At 50.1% G+C, this 20,277-nt stretch overlaps 1 protein-coding gene across 2 annotated transcripts in view; it reads right to left on the bottom strand.

Annotated features, from left to right (window-relative positions):
- CDH3 (cadherin 3) overlaps positions 1-20,277 on the bottom strand; it is a 57,478-nt gene that overhangs the window by 8,558 nt on the left and 28,643 nt on the right. Inside the window, exons 7-16 of one of the 2 annotated variants that reach the window (XM_013052270.2) lie at positions 19,881-20,056; positions 19,094-19,222; positions 17,891-18,076; positions 14,849-15,090; positions 14,323-14,468; positions 13,356-13,580; positions 9,363-9,569; positions 6,984-7,114; positions 6,441-6,587; positions 2,595-3,474 (exon numbers count right to left, since the gene is read on the bottom strand). In XM_013052270.2, the coding sequence (XP_012907724.2) occupies positions 3,265-3,474; positions 6,441-6,587; positions 6,984-7,114; positions 9,363-9,569; positions 13,356-13,580; positions 14,323-14,468; positions 14,849-15,090; positions 17,891-18,076; positions 19,094-19,222; positions 19,881-20,056 (1,799 nt within the window). In that variant the 3' untranslated portion in view covers positions 2,595-3,264. Of the gene's footprint in view, positions 1-2,594; positions 3,475-6,440; positions 6,588-6,983; positions 7,115-9,362; positions 9,570-13,355; positions 13,581-14,322; positions 14,469-14,848; positions 15,091-17,890; positions 18,077-19,093; positions 19,223-19,880; positions 20,057-20,277 lie in introns of those variants that run through there. The other variant, XM_045076222.1, reaches the window with a different exon arrangement.

Here is a 20,277-nt window from a genome sequence, read left to right as displayed (position 1 = left end):
AGCCACCTGACGCCCTCCTCCAACAAGTTCATTGAAAAAATTAATTTTTTTAGTAATCTCTACACCCAGCGTGAGGCTTAAACTCAAGACCCCAAGATGAAGAGTTGCAGGCTCCACCGACTAAGTCAGGCACCCTTACAATTTCATTTTTCTTTATTGGACTAGGGATCTGTGACTTTGGATTTTAAGCCTGGGGTGGACATCCCTTAACAGAGTGAGCCTGAGGGGATCCTTTCAACAGAAAGCTGTCATCCTGGACTGACCCCTCCACTTGGAAGTGGGCAGCCTTGATTCCAAACAAGGCCACGGGGACCCCTCTCACCCATCCCTAGTCACGGGAGGACTGGCTCTGAAGCATTTGCAGGGCTGGGTGCTCCAGAGTTTGTTTCAACATTGTTAAGGAAAAAGACTAGAATCATTCACGTCCATGCGTGCTGGTGAGTTCCAATAAATGCTAACCCATCCCGACTGGGTTGCAGACATTAAGGCAGCCTCCTCAGCCCTGTTATGAAAGGTATAATGCAAAATGTATGTGAAACATGGGAGGGAGACGTTGGAAGGATGCATACTGAATTGTTGCACCACAAAATAGGAAGGATCCACATTCCAGGTATGTCAAGTCAAACAGCCAGGCAGTTGCCACTGGTATGGCCAATGACACTGATAATTTATGGGTGCTAAACTCTGAGTGGTTAGCACTGGTGACTTAACATATTTTGACTTATTACAGGCCCGGGTTTGTTGGTTTTTTTGTTTTTTTTTCCAAATCTCTCAGAGTTCCATTGCCAGGGGAATCTAGATCCATGAACAGAGCCCAGGCTTGGCTAGAAAAGGCCACTTTTCCTCCTCAACACCTTCCAAAACTCCCAGGGGAGGAAGGCCAGCCTGCACAGTGGCTGTTTGGTTTTATTATTAGTCTCTGCTGAAGATAGAGTTGCAGGCCTTATTCAGGTTTTTCAGAGAGGAGTTTAAGATAAGGGGCAGCAGGTGTTTGCTGGCAGAGACACCTAATCCTCTCACTTTATCTGCCAAGAGCAGCAGGGCCCTGGTGGAGGGAGATCCGACCCCCGGAGCCAGAGGCTGCAGCGGGAGGGAGGGGCAGGAGGTGGCCCGGACCTGCAGTCTAAGGTGCTGCCCACCAGGGACGCGTGGGAAGGTTTCTCACCCAGTTGAGTTCCCCTTTGATTTCCCATCCAGGGCCTAGGTTTCAGGACACCCTCAGTGTCTTCCTCCAAAGCCTTGGTCCCAAACTTGACTGTGCATCAGAATTTCCTGGAAGGCCTGTTAAGTCACATTTCGGGGCTCACCTGCACATCTCTGATTTCGGGCACTCATGCTGCTGCCGCCCATCCAGGAACTGCATTTTGAGCGCCATTGCTTTAGTCACTGTTGTGGGACGAAAACTTTTATTTCAAGTCCAGCCATCCCTTTGGCTTCCTTCCACATGCTTTTCTCTTACTTCATTGCACATAAGTTAAACTTCGCTTTAACACAGGCTCATGTGGAACTGTTCTTTCCCTGCTGTCTCTTCACACCACCACCCCGTTCCTGCTTCCCTGTATTCTTACGGAAAGTCCAATTTCATGGACATCCTGGGCGAGTTCTCTAATTTGCTGTCTGGCTTGATTTTGATGATGATCAGGTATCATTTTAAAAAATACAATGAAGGCATTCTTTAAGGGAGGAAAATCCCCTCTGAGGATGATTGTGAGGATTTGTTTAAAGGAAATAATTGAAGTTATTTGGCCCTAAAGTGTATTAAAAAAATGGTAGCTGTTACCAGTGAACACAAATAGCACTTACAGCGGGCCAGATAGGAAGTCATTTAATCTCCATAAAAACTCCCCATGGGATACATGAAAAATGTGAGGCAAATTGAGGTTAAATGGGACTTGCTAGAAGTAGCAGACTTGGACCCCTCCCTGCCTTTCGATGCGGAGCTCCACCCCTCAGAAGTCTGCCCAAACTGCAATACCAGAACACAGCCACACTCTGTCAGAGGAGAGTCGCCAGTAGCTCTGGTGGGGCTCAGCCCAGGGGTGAGGGGGTTAATGGCTCTCCCACACACGACAGCAGCTCAGAATTTGTAGAGAGAGGAGTGTCTGGCGGGCTCAGTCAGAAGAGCTTGTGATTCTTGATCTCAGGGTTGTGAGTTCAAGCCCCACGTTGGATGTAGAGATTACTTAAAAAAAAAATTGTAGAGAGGAGGGTAGATTTACCCTTATTAGGCCCAATGGGCATGTATACAAATCCTGAGGGGGCACCTGGGCGGCTCAGTGGGTTAAGTCTCTGCCTTTGGCTCAGGTCATGATCTCAGGGTCCTGGGATCAAGCCCAGTAGGGCTCTCTGCTCAGCAGGGGCCTACTTCCTACTCCCCCCTCTCTCCCTCTGCCTGCCTTTCTGCCTACTTGTGATCTCTCGCTCTCTCTGTGTCAAGTAAATAAATAAATAAGGCCAGCAGGGTTAAAAAATGCTCACTCCCCTTGATAATTCTAAAAACCAATGAATTGGGCACTGAAGTGAGTGAATGGTGTGGTATGTGACTCACAGGGCAATAAAATTCTAATAAAAGGAAGTTCACTCCCCAAGGCACCTCTGGGAAAAATTCCTTTAATAAAAAAGTTGTAGTACATTTACACGATTGTCATCACCCTTTATCTACAGCACTCAATAGGGAAAATAAAAAACAAAGGACAACATAGTCACGCTCAGTATAAAAACGCAGGAATCCATTCCAATAGATCTTGTTGCTTGGAGAGGAGAGAGAAGTGGCGGGGGCACAGGAGCCGAGCAGCTCCGGCTGGGGTGTCCGGAGCAATCCAAGGGACTGCTGAGAATCCGCCTCTAACTTTTTGAGGACAGCATTTAAAAAAAAAACAACCCAGGTTGCGGTAAGAGGACTCATTCTAGGGAGAAGGATCCATTCCAGAGAGAACCTCTTCACTGGAGGGTTTGGGGGCATGGGGGATGGTCAGAGTCGGTCCGGACATTTATGGCAGGTGACAGACTCCCAGAAATTTGGCCTCGGAGGCAACCCTGGCCTAGTCTAGAGGTTTCCGGAGGTGAAATCAAACTGCCCAAATCCCTCCATTCTGAAAGGCTTAGAAACCAGCCCTTCGTGTCAGATGTGAGGGCCTCTCTCCTCCGAGTCGCTAAGGCCACTTCTTGACAGGCTCCCAAGTCCTTGGATGAGGGAGGGCTGAAGCTCCTTTGGAGAAGCCGCTGCGGCCCAACCTTGAGTCCCTGGTCCTGCGGGCAGGCGGCCTAGTCGTCCTGGCCGCCGCCGTACATGTCCGCCAGCTTCTTGAAGCGGCTGCCCCACTCGTTCAGATAGTCATAGTCTTGGTCCTGGTCAGAGGCTGAGGAGGTGAGGGAGCTCAGGGAGGCGGCGTCAGAGCCGCTGCCCTCGTAGTCAAACACCAACAGGGAGTCGTAGGGCGGGGCCGTGGGGTCTGTGTTGGCCGCCTTCAGGTTCTGTGGCGACAAGAGCAGACGGTTAGGAGCGGCGCCCGGCCAGCCGGCAGCTGCGGGGCTCGGGCGAGTGCAGCCCACCCTGCGGAGCCTGCGTCTCCTCCACGAGGACATCTCTTCCCTTCAGGAAGGTTTTGAGAGGTGAAATGAAGTAATGCACATAAATGCTGAGCACCGAGCCCAGTATATGCCCAGTGCACGGTGGGACAGGCCAGAGGTCAAGGGCAGGGACTCTGAAATCAGACAGCTTGGGTCAGAACTCAGGCTTCACGCCCTGGTTTTGTGACCTTGGGAAAACCCCTTAACCTCCAGGCGCTGTTTTTGTCTTGTCTTTAAACTGGAAGACTTCATATGGTTTTAGAGGAATAAAAAGTACATGTTAAATATACGTAAAGTGCTTATTAAACTAGTACCTGGCACACAGTCAAACATGATCTCCTCATTCGTAAAATGAGGAAACAAGAGGATTCCCTCCCCGCAGCTGGTGTGGGGACTGAATGACACCGTATTTGCAAACTATCTAAACGTCTGTCCAGAGATGTTCTGGAAACGGTCTTCATCTGACTGGAGGGAAAAGTTCCAGGTATTTAGCTCCATGGTACTTTCTCAAACCATCTGCTCTGAGCAGCCTTCCCTGGATGCTTTTGTATCTGCAGCACGCTCAGATACGCTCCTGCTGAAGAACAGAGTCCAACCACCAGGCTACTTCTAGAAGGCAGGAGGCCAGAAGAAAGGTTCAAGGCAGGGTCGGGTATCTTGACTGCCCACCAAGCCCTCTGCCACTGCTGCTTCCTCACATTCCCTAAGATCCATCCATCTATGGTGCCTGGGCAGCTCAGTTGTTAAGCGTCTGCCTTCAGCTCAGGTCATGATCCCAAAGTCCAGGGATCCAGCATCGAGCTCCCTGCTCAGTGGGGAGTCTGCCTCTCTCTCCCTCACTGCTCTCTCCCAGCTCATGCTTGCTCTCTAGCTCTATCTCAAATAAATAAATAAAATCTTTAAAAAAAAATTATCTTTCCCCCCCTCTATCCACCTATCTTTTCCTCCCTCCTTCCTAGACTTCCTTCCTTCCTCGTATTAAGAACCTCCACTTATGGGGCACCTTGGTCGGCAGAGCATGCAACCCATGATCTTGAGGTCTGTGTTCGAGGCCCACATCAGGTAGAGCTTACTTAAGAAAAAAAAAAAAAAGGGAGGGGGGGCTTGTGTGGCTCAGTGGGTTAAAGCCTCTGCCTTCAGCTCAAGTCATGATCCCAGGGTCCTGGGATCAAGCCCCACATCAGGCTCTCTGCTCAGCAGGGAGCCTGTTTCCCCCTCTCTCTGCCTGCCTCTCTGCCTACTTGTGGTCTCTGTCTGTCAAATAAATAAATAAAATCTTAAAAAAAGAGAGAGAGAAAGAGAGAAAACCCTTTGTTTATTGCTAATGAGGTACCAGCCTGTGGAGGCACCTATAATCTATCTCCTATGTACTTAGTTCAGTGGTTCTCACAACCCTGGCTGTATATTCAATTTTTAGCTTGGGGAGCTTTAAAAAAAAAAAATCAGAGCCTGAAAACCAAATGTATCACTGCATTCCAGGCATCACTGTTTTTCAAAATCCTTCAGATAAATCAAATCTGCGACCAGATTAAAAGCACTGGAGACACTCAGCTATTATCAACAATAACTATCATTACCTAGTAAATGCTACTTGTCAAGTCAGGGGTTCCTAGACTTAAATTACTTGGGATTTTTTTTTTTAAAGATTTTATTTATTTATTTGAGAGAAAGAGAATGAGCAAGAGCAAGTGAGCATGGGGTGGGGAACAGAGGGAGAGGGAATTTTTAAAAAATTCTGAAGCCTTGGGGCACCTGATGGCTCAGTTGGTTAAGCACCTGCCTTCAGCCCCGGTCATGATCCCAGGGTCCTGGGTTCAAGCCCTGCATCAGGCTCCTGCCCAGCAGAGAGCCTGCTTCTAGGAAGCCTGCTTCTCCCTCTCCCTCTGCTGCTCCCCCTGCTTGTGCTCTCATCAAATAAATAAATAAAATCAATTAAAAAATATTCTGAAGCTTAGATCACATCCAGATCAATTGTATCAATCTCTGCAAGGAGTTAGAGACATCAGTAGTTTTTGAAGTTCCCCAGGAGAATCCAATATTTGGGAACCACTGTTCCAGATGCTCGTGCATCCAATCTTTAAAGCAACCTATAATAGGGGAGCTTGGGTGGCTCAGCTGATTAACCACCTGACTTTGTTTTGTTTAGTCTTTTTTTTTTTTTTAAGATTTTATTTGTTTATTTGACAGACAGATCACAGGTAGGCAGAGAGGCAGGCAGAGAGAGGGGAGGGAGCAGGCACCCTGCTGAGCGGAGAGCCTGATGCAGGGCTCAATCCCAGGACCCTGAGATCATCACCAGAGCCAAAGGCAGAGGTTTAACTCACTGAGCCACCCAGGCACCCCAAGCACCTGACTTTGGGTCAGGTCATGATCTCAGGGTCCTGGGAACAGGCTGCTTAGGGCTCGGTGCTCAGCAAGGAGCCTGGTTCTCCCTCTGCCTCTACCCCTGCTTGTGCGCACTCTCTCAGATTAAGAAAAAGAAAGAAAAGAAATGAAAAGAAACAAAAGGAAAGAAAAGAAAATGCCACCTATAACAGAGGGCCCCAACTCTGCTCCACAGTGGGGTCACCTGGGACATTTAAACATTCAAACCTAGGTAGTATGGCTGCACAGTTTTCTAACAACTGTTTTATTTGTTGAAAAAAATGAATAAATCATTCCTAACCTATTGTTAACTACTCTGCAACTTAGAATTTCACGAAGGAGAAAACTGAAGCCCAGAAGTTACTCAAATATGCCAGAGGTCCCACAGCTGGTTGATGAGGGAGGTAAGATTTGAACCCAGAGCCAAGACCCCAAGCCCACGCTCTTTCTTCCATGCTGCTAATGCTTGAATAACAGGTTGCCCTCAGTTGGCCCCCAGGCCTCACCTCGATGATGAAGTTCCCAATCTCATCTGGGTTGGCTGGACGCGGACGGTACATGGGTGTGGGAATGAAGGTTGGCGCCACATCGTTGCGGAGAACCACCTCAGGACGGGCCTCCAGACCCCGGTGCAGTTGGGTGATGTCATAGTCCTTCATGGAAGTGAAAGAGCATGGGATTGAGAACACAGCCCCCCATCATTTATGTTGCAGCCCACTCCCCTGCCACGTGGGTGTCCTGGTTCATGGGTAGGACTTAGAAGACAATCTTCGTCAGACATTTCTGAAAGCCCCGGTTTCCATAGCTCTTCCTCCCAAAGTAAGCATAGGCTCGAGGCCACTCTGACTAGGATCACAGCGACCGCAGCTGTGGACCAGACACCCTCTCGGAAGAGGAGAGCTGGTGGTCAGTCCTGCGTGAAGACCGATGCGTTCAGCCAGAGTCTGGTCAATGCAGCTAATGTGGTTTAGTTGGTTGGAACAATGACCCCTGCCAGTGGCCCTGGAGGCATCCAACTCCCCCCCCCCCCAGACCACTCAGTGCCTCACCTGGTCTTCCTCACCACCTCCCTCTTCACCATAGTAGAAGACATTGTCACGGGTGTCATCTTCTGGGAGCAGAAGGGGCTCCTTCACCTTCCTCTTCCTCCTCACCAGCAAGAGGAGCACCAGCAGGAGGACTGGAAGAGTTAGGGAGGGTAAATATTTTCCCCCGCAATCACATAGCTGGCCAATACCCCCAAACCCTCAGAGCCCCAGCTAATTTTAGATCCCTCTCCTTGGTAGCCAGTGTTTTAAATACTTCGATAGCTGCTCTGCACCTAGGAAAATCCCTAACTCTTTATCCAAGTGTACAGGAGCGCCCCCTGCCTGTGCCCATACATATACACCGGTGAGCGGGTCTAACACACCGGCCTCCTTGGAGTGCCTCAGATGCACCCAGCACCTTCAGCTTTGGGGGCTTCACCTGGGCGCTCCTCCCTTGGAGCACTTAGCACACGCGCAGCTACAGCCTAGTACCACTCCCTCTTGGCAGCAATCGGACCTTGTCCCCCCACCCCCCAAAAGAGTCTGTATCATTTACTGTCAGTCTGCCCTCATCGGTGATACTGGTTCTCAAGGGACTCTCCCACCAAATGTTATTTTTCCAACAGGACTCTTTTCCAGTCCCCAGGTGACCCCTAAATTAGGCACAGACATTAAGTTATAAGCAAGACAGGGCAAGTCTGATGTGGTGCAGGAACTGGAACACGGGTGCAAATGCTATGTTGGTGTTTCAAGAGGAAGACTGGCTTTTAGGTGTATGGTTGGAAGGGCCAGCAGGCTACTGGGACATGGGGGTATGGGCCAGCAAACGCCCAGCTGTTCTCCCTAATGCCAGGACTGCCTCCAGTTAATCCCATGTATAGAAGGGTCCCCAGGAACCTCTCTGTAGCTGTTAAGTTGACACGATACGGCCACTATTTACCTTTATCACTTTGGCCTGTTGACAGAACTGACGTCCATCTCTGGCCCAACACAACAGACCTAGTCTTCTTGGGGAGTCTACGGTTCTCATATGAATCTGAACGGATTCTGCCTTAAAATAGGACCATCTCTCATCATCTCACCCCTAGATTACAGCAATAGCTCCTTAATGCTCTTCCTGTCTCTACCCTTACCCCTGCACATTCTGTTTAGTAGGAATCCTGTAAAACTCAAGTCAAATCACATCACTGCTTTGCTATAAACCTTCTGATGACTTCTTCCTTCCTTCCTTCCTTTCTTTTGGATTTATTTGGCAGAGGGACCACAAGCAGGGGAAACATGAGACAGAAGGAGAAGCAGGCTCCCCACCAAGGAGGGAGCCTGACATGGGGCTTGATTCCAGGACCCTGGTATCATGACCTGAGCCAAAGGCAGATGCTTAACAACTGAGCCACCCAGGCGCCCCGATGACTTCACACTTCATCCAGACCCAGCATGATGCTCCACCACAGCCATCACCTCTCTGACTCCATCTCCTACTTCTTTCCCTTTTGCTTTTTCCACTCTAGCCATTTGTTGTTTCCACACACCAAGTACAGTGCTGCCTCAGGGCCTTTGCACTCGCTATTCCTGAGATATCTTCATGACTTGTTTCCTCACCTCTTTCAGGTCTTTACTTGAATACCCCTTCTCAGAAAAGCCTTTCTTACCCAACCTACTTGAGATGGCAGACCTCCTCTCTGTGCTTGCTTTTTGTCCATACCAACACCAATTTCTCTGCCAGCTGATTCGTCTGTTCTCTGCACTGGAAAGTAAGCTCCATGAGGGTGGAAAGAGGTCTGTTTTATAAAGTGCTGCACCCCAGAGCCAGAAATAGTGCTGGGTGTGCAGGATGTGGATTAAAGCTTGCCCTTGTTAACTTCCTATTGGACTGCATGTGTTTCTGTGTAAGGACCAATTCAGAGAGTGGAAAAAGCCAATGGGAAAGGTTCTACCTTTAAAAAACTTAGTTTGTAACTAAGCACGTCTGCCCCCTAGACCAGGGCCTCTCAAACCCTAGCATGCAATGGAACCCCTGGAGGGCTTGTGAAAACACAGATTACTGGGTCTTAGCCCTAAGCTTCTGAATTAGTAGGTCAGGATGGGCCTGAGAACTGGCCTTCCTAACAAGTTCCTGGCACTGCTGATACTATTGGTCTGGAGATCGCACATTCAGAACAACTGTTCAAGCCTCTAGACGACATCACAGCAGGGCTCATTCTGTCTGTTCACCACTGTTTCCCAAAAGCCTAGCGCGTTCCAGAAGCGCCATAAACATCTCCCCACTGAATGACACCCCGAGAATTAAGAGCATCAGGAACAGATGGGCAATGTTGGGGACGCCTTTGTCCTAGCAGTTCAGGGTAGAATTGGGTCTTTGAATTACCCCATCCTCGGAGGAGAAAGAGTGTGGGTACTTACGCAAGAGAGCCAGGACAGCCCCCAGGATTGGGAGGAGGAAGCCACCCTTCCAGGGGTCGGGGCAGGTATTCACATGGCCATGGCAGTCACACACGGTGGCCTTGATCACTGTCAGCTGTTCATTGTTGCCACGGTCAGTCAGAGAAAGGTGTACATCGTAGATGTCTTGCTTGAGGAACTTCTTCAAGGACAAGGCCACTGTGTTTCCTGGAGGAGACAGATAACGTTTGCCACAACAGAGAGGCCACATTACCTTCTTCTTCTTCTTCTTCTTCTTTTTTAAAGGATATTTATTTACTTAAGAAAGAAAATAAAAGAGCACAAGAGGAGAATGGGTCAAAGGGAGAAGCAGACTCCCCACTGAGCAGGGAGCCCAGCACGGGGCTCGATCCCGGGACTCCAGAAAAATGACCTGAGCTGGAGGCAGTTGCTTAACCACCTGAGCCACCCAGGTGCTCCCATTGTCTTATTTTCTTAAAATCAAATCGATAGTCACAGTATCTTTAAAATAATGAAGGTTTTAAAAAGCCATGTCATGCAGAGCCGATAATTTCTCAGCATCATTAGCTGCTCAACTGTTCTCAATGTGAACCCACCAAAGTACATTATTCCCGCGATAACTAATTCTATCTTTTAGCATTCATGCTGACTGACCACCTGTTTTCCTACCTGAAAGTTCACTACCTTTTATTATTACAGCATTTTGCCACTGTAATAGTAAATATGTTTATGCCTCAACTGTCAGATACAATTTCAGTACCTGAAACACCGATATTTCTGCAAAAGCATTATTTTTTTCATAGATTTATTTATTTCAGAGATAGAGCCCAAGGGTGCAGGGGGAGGGGGAGAGGCAGAGAGCGTCTTACGCAGACTCCACACTGAGCACAGAGCCTCACAAGGGGCTTGATCTCAGGAGCCTGAGGTCATGACCTGAGCCAAAATCAAGGGTCTGATGTGCAACCCACTGCACTATACAGGCGCCCTGAGAGCATCAGTTATTAATAAATGCGAACGCACATGGCTGGTGATGTAACAGACATCGGTGAGCAGGTCGGAGAGGCTACCAGGCTGCGCTGTCACAGCATCAGTGATGCACACGAGGTTTGGGGGTGCTGGTGGCAAGGCTGCAGTGGGCACAGGGCTAACCTGCCTTCCAAGGCCCAGGGCGGGTGGCAGGTTAACCTCAAAGCAGAAGCCAAGCCAAGTGTCAGTGGGGGTGCACAAGTGGTCCCACTCTGGGGGGGCTGTGTGGCGGTCTGAGAATGGGGAAGAGGGCTACGTTTGTGGGTGAGAAATACAGGGTCAGGGGCTTCTCTGAAGAAAGGCTTTCGTTTATTTATTTTTTTAAACTTTTATTTATTTGACAGAGAGAGACACAGCAAGAGAGGGAACACAAGCAGGGGGAGTGGGAGAGAAAGAAGCAGGCTTCAGGCTGAGCAGGGAGCCCGATGCGGGGTTCGATCTCAAGACACTGGGATCGTGACCTGAGCTGAAGGCAGACGCTTAACAACTGAGTCAACCAGGCACCCTGGACCTTCAGTTTGGACTTCTTTCTCATGGAAGGAGCCATTAGCCAGGGTAGCATGACTTCTCCTCATGCAGGGTCCTCACCGTTACATGCTAGCAGTGTCCCCTGTCACTGGGGCAACCAAAATCCACCTCATGATGCAAGCTCCCCCACCCTCAGGCTTGCTGGCCTATTTCAACACTGACCTCAGGCCACGTTTTGTTCAAAGGTTTTGCATACTTGCTGGGCTCCTCTTAGTAAGAAAGCCTGAAGGGAGGGCGCCTGGGTGGCTCAGTGGGTTAAAGCTTCTGCCTTCAGCTCAGGTCATGATCTCAGGGTCCTGGGATGAGCCCCACACCGGGCTCTCTGCTCAGTGGGGAGCCTGCTACCCCCACCCCCGCCTGCCTCTCTGCCTACGTGTGATCGCTGTGTGTCAAATAAATAAATAAATAAATCTTTAAAAAAAAAAAAAAAAAAAGGCCTGAAGGGAGACTCCGCCCTGTTCCCATGCAGCAATGGCAGGTGGACAGGGAGCTCTGCGGGCTGAATGTCCGGTCCACAAGTCGAGGCCAAGGTCGGGTATTTCACCGGAACATCCCTACCATCAGCCTCCGCCCACGAGGAGGGTGAATTCCGCAAGGGATGAGGGCGGTCTGGTGACTAAGCGGACCCGGATGGGAGTGGGGCTCTCCTCTCATCTCCACCGCGGCTTGGGGAGGAGGTACCTCTAGCCTCATTTTACCAACGCAGGAATTGAAGCTTAGGGAGGCTAAGTAACCAGACTGAGGTCACGCGTGGGTAAGGTTTGGATTCATTCCCCTGACAACAAGGACATGGTCAGGGAGAAAAAAACTAAACTAAAAACCAAGAACCAGGGTCACGTGGATGGCTCAGTCAGTAAAGCATCTGACTTCGGCTCCGGTTATGATCCTGGGATGGAGCCCCACACCGGGCTCCCCTGCTCAGAGGGGAGTCTGCTTGATCCTAACCCCCAGCCCTCCCCTTGTTCTCTCAGTCAAATAAAATATTGGAAGGAAGGAAGGAAAGAAAGGGGGGAAAGAGAGAGAGAAAGAAAGAAAACCAAAAACCCCCAGAACCAGGTATCAGTACTATCACCGGGTGACGGTACCCCTGGACGTCGGCCACATGCTCACACCTCAGCGAGCCAGACCTGTGATTGCTGCCTGGGAAGAATGCTGGTGAAGGTGCTCGCTCACTTCTACGGAGCACGGAGTACCAGACAAGAGGCCTCTGGAGAAATCACTTACTTCACCTTCACGATAACTGGATGGAAGTTGTTACAATTATTGGCACCATGCTATAGATAGGGTTTACTGAGGAACAGGGAGGTTCGGTAACTTGTCCATAATCACAAAACTAATAAATGGAGGGAAAATGGCTTCTAGGCCACAAGGGAGTGACAGGAGACCAGCTTGGGTTCCTCAAAGGAAAGGTGCCAGGCATACCTACCCAGGTGACAGAAATCATAAAATTGAGACAATGTGGGTATCTGGGCTCAGCAAGAACAGACACTGAGCACTGGGTTCCTTCGGGGCAGAGCCCGTGTGCACTGGTTCCCTATTTCCTCCTGGTGGAGGGAGGGGTCCAAGAGGAAGGGGAGACATGTTAAACCAAAGTGAACAGTGTCTCTCCAGGGGCCTCACTGGCTTTTGGGGCTGGATTTTTCTCGCACACCAAGTCCTCACTCACTTGATGCCACTTGACCCCTCCCAGGCCAGTGACAACTGGAAAGCCATGAAAGACTGAGACACTCTGGAGGGAACGAGAAAAAGAAACGACAGGGAGGTGGACGGGAGCAGGTGCGGCTTCAGCTTCTGGTCCACACTCACACGCTCTGTGCCCTTGGGCACGCTACTTAACCTCTCGGAGCTTCACTATCATCAGTAACTCCAGATAAAAGTACTGCCCACAGAAGGTGGTAGAAACATTACGTAAGGAACGAAAAGATACCTTGCGTATTGTCAGGGGTCAATAAATGATAAGCGACAGAACATCAGTGGTAATACACAGTGCCTAGATTCAAATTGTGAATTCAAATTGTGGCATCATTTTCTAGCCAGAATGCCTCTGGCAAGAGACTTAACCTTCTAGAAGCCTTGGTTTCCTCATCTGTAAAATGGGCACACACTGATGTATATATGTGGGTTGCTGTGAGGGCTGAGCAACCTCATCTATGAAGCGTCTGTAGTGCTCTCTAGCACACAGCAGGCATGCTCCGGCCATGTGGGCTATCATCACTGCAGGAGTCCTGGCTCTTTCATCATGTGCGACTGAGAAAGTCAAACCCTCTCTCCCCCTGCCTCAGTTTTTCCAACTGTACTGGGAAGTGGTTGGACTAGAATATTCTTAAAGGCTTACACTAAGTTAATTAAGCAGCATTTGGTTGATGTTCTTAACTCAGGGGAATGTATGCGGGGTTCTGGTATGGGGCACATGCCCACCTACCGCCAGCACTCACTCACCTTTCTCGTTGACCTCTGCTGTCCAGTAGATGTCCGAGTCATGTGTGAGCTGGGCCTGGAAAGGGGAGGTGTGGGGGGACAGGTCCTTGTCTGTGATGTTCAGCACTTGGGCCACTGGGCTTTGGTTGCAGATGGTGATGTGACGGGGCTCGGGGATGGGGCCGTGGTCGTTGATGTCCATCAGAGTAAGCAGGAGGGTCCCAGTGCCAGTGGTGGGAGGGTTCCCTGTTCATAATTACACACAGGAGCCCTTTCAACATCTGCCCTTGGTTGGGGTGACAGATGAATGTTAAGCTCTCTGATCTACCCAATCAGTCTCAGGATGTCCCCACTAATAGCCCAGCTGTAACTTTTCAAGTCCCTCCACGTCCTGCCCTAGTCTCATCATAGATCAAACCAGTGAAGGCAAATCCAGGACAATCATGGCATCATTCTCAGCAGATTTTCCTAACTGATCACAGCAGCTAGAGCCTCTATTCATCTGTCCCAAGGGGAAACCTACTGGCCACTTCAGGGCTGACGCCATGTTTGCTGATGAGCTCTGGGGCCAGGTCCCTTCACAGTCCTGCCGTGACTTCTCACCTGCTTCTCACTTGTTTCACCATGTCAAGCAAAGACATCAAATCACACCACAACCCCCAGCTCTGTCACAGTGTGACATCACTCATCAATCACGCTACTTTCCAGGCAGCCCCTTCTAATCAAATCACAAGGGGAAACGGACAGGCCGACCCGGGTGTCAGTGAACCACACACTTGGGATGAAAGAAATCCTTCTCCTAATACGTGGGTCTTAGGGAAACCCATAGCCAGTTCTAGTCTTTAAAAGTCTCCTCTGCAGGTCCCCCGTGGCCCTCCAGATTGGTTTGTTGGTAGACCCCCTGACCCCCTACTCGGTCCGGGGAGGGGATGTGCTATGCCGGGGATTCAAAGGCACCCAAGCGGACGGGCTGGGAGGAAGCTCTCACCGTCGTCTGTGGCCAAGACCAGAACTTCATAGACATTGTTCTTCACGAACTGTTCATCCTCACGGTCTAAGACCCCTGTGGCGGTGACCTGCCCACTGTCTGGGTCCATTGCTAGCCACCCTGCTGGCTCTCTCAGGATGTGGTAGCTGGAATGGAAAAGGTGGGAAGAGTCATACCCAGTACACTTAGAATTCTGGTTGTCATTCCAACTGGCAGACGCTGTCATGGGACTTGGGGCTCCCAAGCATGATCACATGAAAAATGCATCTCCCCGCCAAATGGGAGCCCAAGCAGCAGGCAGACATCCCAGCAGGGACACATGATAGAGAGTGGCTATACCTGCCCCCTGGATCTCTGCTCAGAGTCCTCAGCCTTGGGGAGGATAGGAAGGGAAGTCACTGTGCAGGGGTGATGGTCAAAATATGTAGCAATCTTGACGGTAATCGGAACAAGCGCTGACCACAGCAAACAGCCCCTCTGATGCTACTAGTGCTTCTGGATGCTTCCAAGCCCGCCTCCTGGTTACCTGATCTTCTGATCCCCCTGGTCAGGATCCTGTGCTGTGTAGGTGCACACAGGCTCCCCGACAGAGATGCCCTCCTGGACCTCAATGACTTTGGAGGGTGGGACAAACACAGGTGCCTCATTCACATCGTCCACGTGGACCACTACGGTGGCTGTGGAGGTTGGGAGCTTCACCACAAAGGGAGCCTCATTGGTCACTTCAACGTACAGGACATGCTGGTTTTTGGCCTCGAAGTCTAAGCCCTGTGGGAGAAGAGGAAGGAGGATCTGAGCTGCCAAAGTCTGAGGAGGACCCATGCAGTGCTGTGATGTCAGAAAGAAAGGGCCTGTGGCCAGGGGCTGGAAGCTCCCAGCATCCACAGTACTGTCCTTCCCGGGACGCCTGGGTGGTGCAGTCGGTTAAGCATCTGACTCTTGGTTTTGGCTCCAGATGTGATCTCAGGGTTGTGAAATCCAGCCCCATGGAGAGGCCAGCATTGAGCTCCATGCTCGGTGCTGGGTCTGCTGGAGTTTCTCTCTCTCCCTCTGCCCCTCCCCTGCCTCTCTCTCTAAAACAAATATATATTTTAAAAAGAAATGGTGTCTTTTCCATAAAGCCTTTCTTGAACTTTTTTTTTTTTTTGAGTCGGGGGAGAGGGAGAGGGACAGAGAGAATCTTAAGTAGGCTCCACGCCCCGGTGCCGAGCCTGAGTGGGACTCGATCTCACAACCCTGAGGTCATGACCTGAGCTGAAATCAAGAGTTGGGACACTTAACCATCTGAGCCACCCCAGTGCTCCATCCTCCCGACCTTTCTGAGTGGCTGGTAGGGCCTTTCAGACTACCCCTAGACCTGTAAGCCCTAGAGCTGGCTCCCAAGAGGGTGGCGCAGGGCATGCAGTAGAAACCTGCGGAGGCCTTTCTGGTTGTCATAATGATGGGGATGCTCTTGGCATTGATAGGCTGGGGTAGGGACAGAGAACTGTCCCACAGGCCATGCGACTTGCCAGTAGCCCCTTGGACGTTCATGTATTCATGGGTGTGAAAACTCTTGTTTACTATTTGTCTTACATATAAACTAAGTTTTTGGTGTTGTTTTAATATATACTGAATTTTTCAGGAATGCAACTTCTTTTTTTTTCTTTTCTTTTTTAGACTTTATTTATTTGACAGACAGAGATCACAAGTAGGCAGAAAGGCAGGCAGAGAGAGCAGGGGAAACAGGCTCCCTGCTGAGCAGAGAGCCAGATTCCGGGCTCGATCCCAGGACTCTGAGATCATGACCTGAGCTGAAGGCAGAGGCCCAACCCTGTGAGCCACCCAGGTGCCCCCGACTATCCCTTCTTGCAACAAAAACTTTGCAATGCCCTCATTATGAATTTCATTAATAATGTAACTTTTATAACTTACACAATTCTAGAAAAATAGAATACCTTAACTGTGAAATAAAGGAGAATTTTATAGGAAAATTACTGATAATAAGATATTTCTATATATAAGCTTTGGGATACATACTAGAAAACATAATGAAGTAGTCAGTTACTTGCATCTCTTTGTGGAATCGTCCAAATGAGGTGGAAACTGCATGTCACTAAGGCGGCTCATGCGTACCACAGGTGTACCAATGTCTTCACCGAACAGCAAATACACAACTTTTAGGAAAGGCCTGGACAAACCAAACTATAAGCTCCCCTCAGAAGTTGCATTCCTGGGGCACCTGGGTGGCTCAGTGGGTTTAAGCCTCTGTCTTCGGCTCAGGTCATGATCTCAGGCTCCTGGGATCGAGCCCCGCATCAGGCTCTCTGCTCATCAGGGAGCCTGCTTCCTCCCCTCTCTCTCTCTGCCTACTTGTGATCTGTCTGTCAAATAAATAAAATCTTTAAAGAAAAAAAAAAAAGGAGATGGTCGCTAAAATAAAACCCTGCTTCTCTAAGTCACTTTTTTTTTTTTTTTAAGATTTTATTATTTGAGAGAGAGACCAACAGCACAAGCAGGGGGACCAGTAGCTCCCCATGAGCTGGGAGCCTGATACAAGGCTTGATCCCAGGACTCTGGGATCATGACCTGAGCGGAAGGCGGTCGCTTAACCGACTGAGCCACCCAGCCACCCCAGGCTATTCTTCATAAAAAAAAAAAACAAGAGGTTAAAGAAATCAAAAAAATGATTAGGCCCATCTTCTTCTTCTTCTCCTTTTTTTTTTTTTTTAAAGATTTTATTTATTTATTTGATAGAGATCAAAAGTAGGCAGAGAGGTAGGCAGAGAGAGAGGAAGGGAAGCAGGCTCCCCACTGAGCAGAGAGCCCGATGCGGGGCTTTATCCCAGCACCCTGGGATCATGACCTGAGTTGAAGGCAGAGGCTTTAACCCACTGAGCCACCCAGGCGCCCCTAGGCCCATGTTCTCAAAGTATCAATTTTTTTTTTTTTTTTTTTTTTTAAGATTTTATTTTTTTTTTTTTTTTTATTTGACAGAGAGAGATCACAAGTAGGCAGAGAGGCAGGCAGAGAGAGAGAGGAGGAAGCAGGCTCCCTGCTGAGCAGAGAGCCCGATGCGGGACTCGATCCCAGGACCCTGAGATCATGACCTGAGCCGAAGGCAGTGGCTTAACCCACTGAGCCACCCAGGCGCCCATCAAAGTATCAATTTTATTCAAAGACTTTTTGAGAGGCAAGCATATCTCTAACTACTAAGTAACTTAAAAAAACATTTTACTATGCAAAAACGTAGATACATATTATGGATTCAATGCAAAACTAGCAAGAATTCCAATAAAACAGAGACCCTCTGTGTGAGAAGACTAACTGCGGGCAGCCTCTGGGTGCCCGGATCTGGAAGGAGGGGCTCTACTCATCTGCCTCCATCAGAGCAGTGACTCTCACCTGTATCATGGATGGAGTCCCTCGGTAAGATAAACTTGGAACAAACTCATTCCTCAACATGACAGGGATGGCAAAGTGACAGAAGGCACAGGCCTGCTGCACTCCCTGGTGAACATTCCAAAGTAGGTGTCCCACGGCAGGTGGTACACTGACTGTCCCTTGTCTAACGCCCGAATGGACTCACCTTTTTGGTCGTCAGGATGCCCTGGTTGCTCTCGGGGTGGGTGGTGATGGCAAAATGGCCCCCGTCGTCGCCGTCTAGGATGCGGTAGGTGGCGCGCCATGCCGGCGAGCTAGGGGCATCCAGGTCAGTCACCGTCAGCCTCTGCACCTCCTGGCCCACCGCGTTCTCAGGTACTCGGGCCTCGTACTGTCGGCGCGGGAAGCACAGCACCATCAGAGCAGAGACTGACCGCCCACCCCGAGACTGTTCCCCTCTTCGCCAGCTGTGGATCCTCCGGGCAACTCACCTTCCTGGGACCACCCACCCCACACCCCACGGTTTCAGGACCCACACAGATGCAGCATGTCCTCACAGCTGCTGGGAGAGGCCACAGGGACCTGTTTTTCCTACATCTGAGGGCAAAATACTCCCGCAAGCTCGCTGGGTCTGGATGCCCTGAACCCTGCCATGTGTGGCGTCCACCTAGCTGAGATCAGAAAGGTATGAAGACGGTGGCAAGAAGGACTAGGGGCCTGATGGCTCTATGGCCTGGATCAGGAACGTTTCTGGAAGTTCTGGGAGAGGTGGCAAACACTGGGAGCTCAGCTGCTTGCAGCAAATTTTTACTCAAGCCTAAATCATGTTTAGGAGCCAGTTATCTCTGCTCCCCCGCAAGAGTTATCTAATGACGGAAGGGGGTAAGTTGATTGGCACGGAGTCCTCTGTCACCGGAGGTGTGCAGAGCATTCTCGGGGGGAAGGTGGGCACGTACAGCCGTGAGGCCAATTCTAAGTGCTCATACTGATCAACACTTTTCTTTCTTTCTGCCTATTCTTCTTCCTTTCAGTAAACTCCACCCCCAACGAGGGGCCTGAGCTCATGACTCGGAGATCAAGGGTTAGTCACATTCTCCAATGACTGAGCCAGCCAGGTGCCCCTCAACACGGCTTTTCATATCGAGCACTTCTGTTCCGGGAATGGCGTTATCAACTGTTCAGAGATTATTCCTTTCAACACGGAGAATGAGGCAAGGAATATCATTCTCTTCATTTCACAGATTAGGAAATGGGGCGCAAAGACGTTAGGCAGTTTGTCTCTGGTCATACACCCTAGTAAGCGGTGGGGCAGGACCAGAAGCAAAGCGAGCTCGTTCCAGAGTTTCATTAGAAAGAAAAACCTGAGCCCTTCATCATCTGCGGAGGGAAGGACTGACCAGGCACTCACCTTCTGAGGCTCAAACACGGGAGCGTTGTCATTGGCATCAAGGATTTCGATTATGGCCACTGCAGTGGTGGTAGACCCATCCCCGTCCATGTCTGTCGCCTGAATGGTCAGTGTGTACTCGGGGACTCTCTGGAGAGGAAATGAGATCAGGTCAAGGGGCGCCTCATCCTGGGCTCCCAGAAATACAGCCCTGCGTGCATGTGGAGGGTAAGGGAATCTCTCCCCATCTCCCAGTGTTCTCTTGAATCCGCGCCCCACAGCTCACCCACCATAGGGAAGAACGGAGGTAAAGGGTGGAGAAATGCAGACCCACCCGGTTCTCCTGGGCCAGCCGGCAGTGCAGTCTGGGGACTGCCCCCGACCCTGGGCTGATGCACAATGGGAGCTTTGAGTGGGGATTTGGGCAAAGGTATTAATTAGGAAACAGTAGGCGACTCTAGCATTCATTGAGCTAATTCTACTTTGTAGCACACAAGGGACAAATTTGGGCAATGTGCATGCTAAGTGAGCCATTCCAAGAGGAAATGAGAAAACCTACAGAAAATATCAAACGCCTGCATTTTACTGCTGCCTCCTCAACCTTAACGAGATCATTTGGCACCATGCCGCTGGCTTCAGCGAGCTGTGGGACATCAACACGGGAACACAGCAGCAGCCATCCCAGCTCACTTGGATTCTCGCTGCTCTGCCTTAGGCTGTGCGGCACGGACAGGGGCTTCCTGCTCTCGTGTTAGGCCCCAGCCTGAGCAAGGCCGGAGAGATAGCACTTTCTCTAGGAGCTACTCACCTCCCGGTCCAGGCCACTGGAGATGACGCTGATGGTGCCCGTGCTCCGGTGGACAGTGAACATGAGGTCATGCGGATCCTTTGGCTCTTGGCTATGGATAGAGTAAGCAACCACCCCATTGTACGTGTTGATAGCATCGTCCTCGTCTGTGGCTGTCACCTGCATCACAGAAGTGCCTAGAGGAGAGAAGGCACGAGTGAGCATCCTTCCTCCCTGCTCTAGTCCCAGCCTTGCCCACTTCTGGAATTCTGAGAGGCTCCATTCTGTTCATTGACTTGGACCCATCTTCCACTTTGTGGCAGATTGCTAGGTGGGGTCTGTTTTCCATTCTCTGCTCCTTTCTTAGAAACGAAAACCTCAATCATGTTAAGCTGAGCACAGGCCTGCCTGGAACAAA

The sequence above is a fragment of the Mustela putorius genome, unplaced genomic scaffold (genome assembly GCF_011764305.1).
Source record: "Mustela putorius furo isolate JIRA1106 unplaced genomic scaffold, ASM1176430v1.1 tig00000174_pilon_pilon_pilon, whole genome shotgun sequence".
NCBI classification, from domain to species: Eukaryota; Metazoa; Chordata; class Mammalia; order Carnivora; family Mustelidae; genus Mustela; species Mustela putorius.
The sequence above is the reverse complement of the archived record's forward strand: the minus strand, read 5'-3'. Positions and strand labels throughout refer to the sequence as shown.